At 37.6% G+C, this 9,008-nt stretch overlaps 1 protein-coding gene across 3 annotated transcripts in view; it reads right to left on the bottom strand.

The window, feature by feature from the left end:
- Window positions 1-9,008, bottom strand: part of DDX4 (DEAD (Asp-Glu-Ala-Asp) box polypeptide 4) — a 154,438-nt gene that overhangs the window by 39,415 nt on the left and 106,015 nt on the right. For all 3 annotated transcript variants that reach the window (XM_006874647.1, XM_006874649.1, XM_006874648.1), the window contains one exon: window positions 2,678-2,823. In XM_006874647.1, the coding sequence (XP_006874709.1) occupies window positions 2,678-2,823 (146 nt within the window). The remainder of the gene's footprint in view (window positions 1-2,677; window positions 2,824-9,008) is intronic.

The following is a 9,008-nucleotide window of genomic DNA, read 5'->3' as shown; positions in this document are numbered from 1 at the left end:
TGTTGTTGTTGTTGTTCGGTGCCATCAAGTCGGCTCCAACTCTTAGCAACCTCATACACAACAAAACAAAACATAGCCTGGTCCTGATCTATACTCTCAATTAATTGTTGCTTGGTGCTGTTAGGAGAAATACTGGACTGGATGGTTGGTTTGAATTGTAAGATCAAAGGTTCAAACTCATCAGTTGCTTCTTGCAAACCCCATATAGGGTCACTGTGAGTTGGAAGCAGCTCCACGGGACTTAACAACAGATGCTTGTGCCCACTGCTAATACCACTATACCAATTCATTTCATTGGGGGTCCATAGAAAACAATAGGAAATCTAACTTTTTTTACTTTAGTAAACATTTAATACTATGACTTTAGATTTGCAATACAAATTCAAGGAGACTTACAATGTTAATGAACAATTCTATTTTACTTCTTGTTGCTGTTGTTGTTGTTATTGTTAAGTGTCGTGGATTGCTCACAGTAACCCTATATAGGGTTTCCAAGGAATGGCTGGTAAATTTGAACTGCCAACTTTGGGGTTCAAATCAACCTTGCAGTCCAGCGCATTAACTCACAGTACCATACCAGGACTCCCACTATTGTACTTATGCAAATAAAAAAGTAAAATATAATTGGTTAGCCTACAGGCTACCATGAAAATTTGTGAAATACTTTGAAAGGAGAAAAAAAGATTATGGTCTAGAGCACCATTTGGGGTTATCTGTGCTTTTTTTTGTCTTTCTTATTTTTTAATTTATTAATAATCAATTAATGACATTACAAATGATTCTTTTCAATAAAGATGCAAACAAAGTCTTCTTTGAAACAGACCACTGCCCTGTGGATATTGATCAGTTTTGCACTGATTTGTAAATAAATTTTAGCAATCCTGGTAGCCTATACATTTAAGTGTTCTTTGAATTCTTCTGTGAATTAACATTTTATTGGTTCCCTTGGTAATTAATATGCTAAAAATAAAACTTTTGACATCTGCTCATTTAAAAAACTAAAATTACATAAGAGTTAGTTGATTATACTTCTCTAAAGAAATCTTATGCATTTAAAAGGCAGAAGGGGAAAAGCTAATGGAGCAAGTTTAGAAGAGTAGAAAAGGAGATTAATTATATGATCAAAAGATATAAAATGTGAGGCTTTACTGGATGGATATCCCTATTAAAGCACAAGAAAAAATTTACTAGAACTACAATCCTACTGCAAAAATTTAACACAATTGAAATTGTTAAAATATTATTTCTATTCCAATATTGCTCATATAGTAATATTTTAAATGTACTTTTGAAAAACTCTCTTCCTGAGGATTATTCTCTAACTTTACTCCACAATGCAGACACAAAAGTTTTTAAAGTGCTCATACTAGAAAGACTCTCTAACTTCAGCAAAATTACATAGTGCTTTGGTCTGATAGGGCAAGTTACCTGATCTCTCTTTATTTCCATTTTATCATCCCTAAAATGGGTATAATGGAACTCTGGTAGCATAGTAGTTACGAGTTTGGCTGCTATCCTCAAGGTCAGCAGTTGGAAAGCAATTCTTAACTACCAGGGTTCTATGGGAGAAAGATGAGGCTTTCTGTTTCCGTAAAGATTTACAGCCTCAGAAACCTTATGAGGGTCATTATGAGTCAGAATCTATTTCACATAACCAACCAACCAATCATATTTATACATGGAGTCCTGGTGTGGCGCTACGAGTTAATGGACTGCAAAGTCAGTTTAAACCAGTTGCTCCTCAGAAACCCTCTGCAAGGTCTTTGAGTCAGAACTGACTGGACAGCACTTAACACCAACAACATATTTATTCATAATTTACAGACAAAGTTGAATCATGTAGTCTTTTAGGAAACAAGTTTTAGAGGCAGAAGAAACAAATTTATTGAAACATGCACAACACAATTAGTTGTTTTTAAAAACTACTTGTAACACAACTATTTTAGTCTCCTTATCAATAACCACAACATACTACATGAACTACCAGTGTTTCATGACTTTTGTTGCTTACTACTCTCTTGCCTTGCTTTACATCATAACTTAGGCATTGTTCCTTTTAAAATACTGTCCTCAGTGCCTTGGTTAGTATGATAAACAACACACAGTTTAGGTTTTTTTCTTATTATTATTTATTTTTGTCAGTGATCCCAAGACCAATCATAATACCTACCTCCTCAACTACCCACCATAAATTCTAAATGAGCCAGGCACCTTTTGTAATTGCTGCTGTTTGTTGTCGTTAGGTGTCACTAGCAAGAGTATTCAAATAATTAAAATGAATTTGTCTCAGTATTACAAGCCACGAGACCAGGATATCTTATTATAAACCCTGCTAAATTCTGTCCACAAAAAAATAATTATTGAATGAAGTAATTAATTTGGACGTGTGATTTAAAAATGTTCTCATGCGAACTTCTATGGGATTAGCAATCCAGATTTTTCTTCTTCATTTTCCCTTATAGATGTAGCAAGAAAGTAAACCACTGTACGTCTATGCTGCTTCCCCTACCTCTTTCTTTCACATGGAATTTTTCAAATTTGTAAATTTAAGTTCTCTGAATAATGTTTAAAAAGGCTTCATGTGAGTGTCACTAAGATTAGCAAAACGAGCAATGCTACTAAAAAGGATAAAAAAAAATCAAAATAACAAGAAATAATTATAACAATATAAAGATACCTATGTTTCGTAGAATTTCGACAAGCTTTTCTCTTTTTGAGTATTGGCCAACTTGGAGAATGGTCTGCTGAACATCTCTACATGCTCCACCCACTTGTCCAACAGCAACAAATAAATAATTCGACTTTAAAAATTCCCCAGCCAGCCTTGAAAGAAAAAAAATTATTCCTTAACTTACCCTCCTTCATTAGTACTCTAAATACTTGAAGTGTTACTTCAGTATTAATTAGATAGTGACTACACATCTAGAATAAGGTGGTTACTTACATTATCCAAGTATTATTTTTAAAGATCAGTACAAAATGTTAAGATTTCACAAAATACCTAATTACAGTCGACCCTCCATATCTGAGACTCCTTATTCATGGATTCAACCAATCACAATTCAAAAATATTCTGGGGTGGGTCGTGGTATTCCAGGAAGCTCCAAAAAGCAAAATTTTAAATATACACTTCAAGCACCAGATACTGTATACATGCAAATAAAGTGATGGGTAAGCACACCCTCCTGTAACATCCTATCATCTCACAGGCCCTCCCATCTGTCTCCAATACTCATCAGAGTACTATTCACTATGAAGACTCACAAATCTTCTCTTGTTATTTGTTTTGTGTGCACTGTCCTTGTGAAAAACTGACTCCTAGCGGCACTGTAGGGTAAGCACTGGACTGTGAACGCGTGAACATGGTCAGCAGTTCAAACCCACTACCTACTCACTGGAAACCGTGTAAAAGGTCACTATGAGTTGGAATTGACTCAAAAGTACTTAACAACAAAAAGCAATTCAGTGCTCAAAGCAATCCCTCAAAGGGTTAAGAGGGAACATCATTAAGTGCTATTTGCATAACATTTAAGTTGTATTGCTGTTGTTAAGTGGAGTCTGCTCCAACTCATGATGACCCTACACAGCGTTTCCAAGGTGCAGCTGGTGGATTTGAACTGTCGACCTTGTGGTTAGCAGTCCAGTGCTTATCCTAGAGTTGTTGTTATGTGCCGTGGAGTCAGTTCCAACTCACAGCGACCCTGTACAGGGTTTCCGATGCTGTAAATCTTTATGGGAGCAGAAATCCTCATCTTTCTCCGGTGGAACAGCAGGTAGTTTTGAACTGCTGACCTTAAGGTTCGCAGCCCGATTCGTAACCACTAAGCTACCAGAGTACCACACCAGAATTCCCCCACAGTGCATTAGGTATTATAAATAATTAAGAGATAATATAAAGTATTCAGGAGGATGTGTGCAGGCTAGAAGGAAATACTAGTGCCATTTTATACAAGGGACTGGAGCCCCCTGTAGAGGGATGGCTGTATAGTGAAACAGTTTATATCAAATCATAGACTGTAATTTCTATATTGAACATACAAAACAATGTAAAATGCTTATTTTGTTTGTTTGTTAATGTTTAAGTGCCATCAAGTCAGTTCCAACTTACAGGAAACCCTGAATAGCATTTCCCAGGAGCAGCTGGTGGGTTTGAACTGCCAACCTTGAGATTAAGACCAACCTTGAGGTCCAGTGCATTATCCTATGGGGTCTAACCAGGACTCCAAAATGTATATGCTGTTGGTTGTTGCTAAGTACCATCAAGGCAGTTCCGACTCAAAGCAACCCTGTATAGGGTTTTCCAAAGAATGGCTTAGTGAATTTGAACTACTGACCCTGTAGTTCAAACTGATCTTGTGGTTCAGTGCTTTATCCCACAGCACCACACCCAGACTCAAAAATGTATACAGAACAATAATAACAAGTATGCTGAGTTAAATATCAAAACTTCAACAGACATATTTTATTAAAAACTAAAATTCAAGCCATCAACACAAAATCTGTTCTTCATTCACTATTTTTGTGTATGCACAAATTCTGTTTGTTATTCATTGCTTTGATGGATGTTACTGCTAGGTGTTGTTATAGCACTTAACAACAACAATATCTATGGAAACACATTGCCAAGTCTTTCTCCCAGTGGAGCTGCTGGAAAGGTTAGTCTTTGACCTAAAGTTGCACACCATTTGTACCACCAGCTCTCTGGCTCCTCTCCCTTAATTTCTAGAGACCTGATTGTTGTGGTTGTTAAGTGCTGCTGAGTCAGTTCTGACTCACAGCGAGCCTGTATAATTTCCAAAGAGTGGCTAGTGAGCTTGAACTGCAGACCTTGTGCCACAGTTAACTAAATGTTTGACAAAATACATCAGGCTAATTTTTAAGCTGATAGTTTTGTATGGCCTGCAAATGAATACTCAAGGTATTGAATGAATTTCCAGGGCAAATAAATGGCTCTGGGCCAAAAAAAGGTTTCCCTCTGCTGTTGTACAGGATTTCCGAGGAGCAGCTGGTGGACTTGAACCACCAACATCAAGCTTAGCAGTCCAGTGCTTATCCTACAGCGTCACACCAGGTATACTAACTACTGATAATTTACATAAAGAAGGATATATGAAGTTGTTGTTAGGTACCATCAAGTTGGTTCTGACTCATAGCAACCCTATGTACAACAGAACTAAATACAACAGTCTTGAGCCACCCTACAATTGTTATGTTTGAGCCCATTGTTGCTGCCACTGTGTCAAACTACCTTACTGGGGTCTTCCTCTTTTTTATTCACTTACATTTCTAAGCATGATGTCCTTCTCTAGGGGCTGGTCCTTCCTGACATGTCCAAAGTATGAGAGACAACGTCTTGCCATTCTTCTGCTTCTTTAAGAAGCATTCTGTTTGTATTTTCTCCAAGACAGATTTGTTTGTTCTTCTGACAGTCTATGGTAGTAGTGATGGCTATATGCCACCAAGTCAGTTCTGACTCATATCAACTCTGTATAGGATTTCCAAAGCTGTAAATTTTTACGGAGAAGAAAGTTTCCTCTTTTTCCCACAGGTTGACTGATGCAGTGGTTACAAATCAGGCTGCTAACCTCAAGGTCAGCAGTTCAAAACTACCAGATGTTCCAAGGGAGAAAGATGAGGCGTTCTGCTCTTGTAAATATTTACAGCCTTGGAAACTCTGTGTAGGATCACTATGAGTCGGAACTGACTCCACAGTACTTAACAACAACCCTTGCAATTACTTGCCCCCCTCAAAATCCACTACGCAACCTGGGTAGTCTATGGACTTTTAATATTCTTCACCAACACCATAATTCAGATGCATCGATTTTTCTTCAATCTCCCATATTTCATTTTCCAAATTTCACATCCATGTGAGGCAACTGAAACTATCATGGCTTGGGTCAGGCACACCTTAATCCTCAAAATGACAGCTTTAATCTTGGACACTTTAAAAGTGGCCTTGTGCAGCAGATTTGCCAAATGCAATACATCATTTATATTTTTTTGACTGCTGCTTCAATGAGTGCTGATTATGGATCCAAGTAAAATGAAGTCTTTGACAACTTCAATCTTTTCTCTGTTTATCATGTGTGATATTATCATTCCAGTTGTTAAAATTCTTAGTTTTCTTTACATTGAGGTGCAAACCATAATGAAAGCTGTAGTCATTGATTCTCATCAATAAGTATTTTGTCCTCTTCATGTCCAACAAACAAGGTTGTGTCATCTGCATATCACAGATTGTTAATGAGTCAACTTTAATCCTAATGTCATAGTCTTCTTCATATTATCCAGCTTCTCAGTTTATTTGCTCAGCATACAGACAGATTCATGGTAAAGGATACAATCCTAGCGTACTCCTTTCCTGACTCTATACTATTCTATTCCTTTACTCTGTTCTAATGACTGCCTCCTGATCTATGTATAGGTTCCTCATGACAGCAATTTAGTTTTCTGGAATACTCATTCTTCATAATCTTATCCATAGTTTGTTATTACCTACACAATTGAATGGTTCTGCATAGTCAATAAAGCACAAATAAACATCTTTTTGGAGTCTACTTTCAGCCAAGATCCAGCTGACTGACGTCAACCATGATATCCCTGTTTAATGCCTCTTCTGGATACGGCTTGAATTTCTGGCAGCTCCCTGCTGCAACTGTGTTTGAATTCTTTTCAGTAAAATTTTACTTACATGTGGTATTAACTATATTGTTCAATGACTTCCACATTCTGTTCAGTTACCTTTGGAAAGGGCACTAAAATGGATCTTTTTTAATCAACTGGCCATGTAGTTATCTTCCAAATTTCTTGGCATAGATGAATGAGCACCCCCAGCACTGCTTCAGGTCATTAAAGCATTTGTATTTATATTCCATCAATTCCTGGAGTCTTTATTTTTTTTTTTGCCAATGCAGCTAAGACATCTTCTTTCCATGCCTTTGGTTCTTGATCATATGTTGTCTCTTAAAATGGCTGAATATCTACCAAGTAGGATATGTTGTTGTCATTGTTCAGTGCCATCAATTCAGTTCTGACTCATAGCGACAATGTATGAAATTCCCAAGGAGTTGCTGTTGAGTTTGAATTGCTCACCATGTGGTCCAGTGCTTATCCTCAGCATCACAGGAGGACTATGCTTGATAGTTATATAAAATATATATATATAATTTTATACTGCAACAATGAATACTTTACTATAGTCCAAGAACTCTGAAAAGTGGTTATATATAGCTTTTCCCAAAAGATACAGTGGCAGTAAATAAATTTAATGATTTCTATTTAGAAGTCTTCAAGTTTGACTACAGGAAACAGCAAGCTAGCTGGCCTATAACCACGTGATCCACACTATCCAGAAACTGACAGCTTAACAGAACATTGGAATTGTTAGCTGTAGAAATAAAGACTATGGCTTAGAGAACTTTTTTATGAAAACATGGTATAACCCAACAAGATGCAGGGATCTTTATATGGTGCCTGGATCTGGGAACCAAGGCATGGAAGAAAGAGTATCCAATTATTATCACTCCCAGGGGCCAAATTAGTAAATCCATATATCCTGTCCTGGTGACAACTCTACGTTCTGCTGATTTGAGGCCCTGGTTTACAAAGAGAGAACAGTTCCAATCAAGAAAATGTTAAGAGTTCTACTGAGTAATATTCTAATAGCTGCTGCCTCAGCACATAAAGCTTCCTGTGCTAAGGGCCCAGCAGGAAGGAAGAGGAGTCACCATCCTAGCAGGGATGTGTTAATGTATGAATTCACCAGACCACATGGCATAAGCATGATTCTCTAGCATGTGTCCACAATTGGTCTGTGAATTTTGTATCCAATGGCCAATTCTCTCAAGCTCTATAAATTTAGGTTTGAAGAACAGGAATAAAATTAACTTTATTTACTAAGCGCTTATTAAATCATAACTAGGTTCTTGATAAAAGATGAAAATGTTTTCCTAAACCCAGAGAAACTCACAATGGTGAGAAAAGCAGTGTATATATACTTGCTAAGACTATGTAGGGACCATGTCTGACTCACTTTCCCTGGCTTCACAAGAGGGAAAGAGAATTAAACTAAAAATCAGACTAAGGTTGATTCCTATGAAGTGGAGGTCAGACATGCATCTACCATACAACTTCTTTATCCTATTCTGACACCAACCATTCTTCCCATAGCACCCTATGGTTCACATCTGGGTTCGATAATCCACTGCAATGGCCACATAGAACTCATAACAATACTCTTGATTATGGGGTTTATTAGAGAAATGAACAGGGTACAATTCAGGATCAAAACCAATTCAGGATGCAGCAGTTCTCCAGTCAGGACTGTCTCTTGGTCTGCCATACTGCAGGCATGCCTCACTCTTGTTTTCAGTCTCTTAGCCATGTGGTCCCTTTGCCTCTGCCCTACTTGAGCATGTTTTACAAAGTTCTTTAAGCCAGTCTGTGAATGCCCAAAGGGCACATTCTGCAAGCTAGTCTCTTGCCTGTAGGCACTCAGCTTTATTCAGTTCATGGGCCTAAAACCTGCTCTGTCTCTTGATGCCACCACTTCGTTCACCGCCTCTGCCATCACTGTTTCTCATGTTTCATTCATATCCTCTTTCTTGATGGTCCTGGTATCTTCCTTCTTTGCCTCTGAGATGACTCCTTTTAAACCTAGCTGGAGGGCAAAACTAACCAATACCAGTCTTAGAGTTCTGTATACCTTATTTGCCTGGTCCCAGCCAATCATTTGGTGGGAATTTAAGAAAACACTGGATAGAAAAGCCTTATCAAGTAAATTCACGGCATCACAAAAGTAATGATACAAGTACATGTATGCATATATATGGAGTCTTGGTGTGGGGCTGCAGTTTAATGCACTGGACTGGAAAGTTGGTTTGAACAACAAGGTCAGCAGTTCAAGTTCACCAGCTGCTCCTCAGAAATCCTATACAGGGTGGTTATGAGTTGGAACTTAACAACAACAATGGAGAGAGACATATATAAATATATACATACATTTA

The sequence above is a fragment of the Chrysochloris asiatica genome, unplaced genomic scaffold, assembly GCF_000296735.1.
Source record: "Chrysochloris asiatica unplaced genomic scaffold, ChrAsi1.0 scaffold00291, whole genome shotgun sequence".
In the NCBI taxonomy this organism is placed as follows: domain Eukaryota; kingdom Metazoa; phylum Chordata; class Mammalia; order Afrosoricida; family Chrysochloridae; genus Chrysochloris; species Chrysochloris asiatica.
The sequence above is the reverse complement of the archived record's forward strand: the minus strand, read 5'-3'. Positions and strand labels throughout refer to the sequence as shown.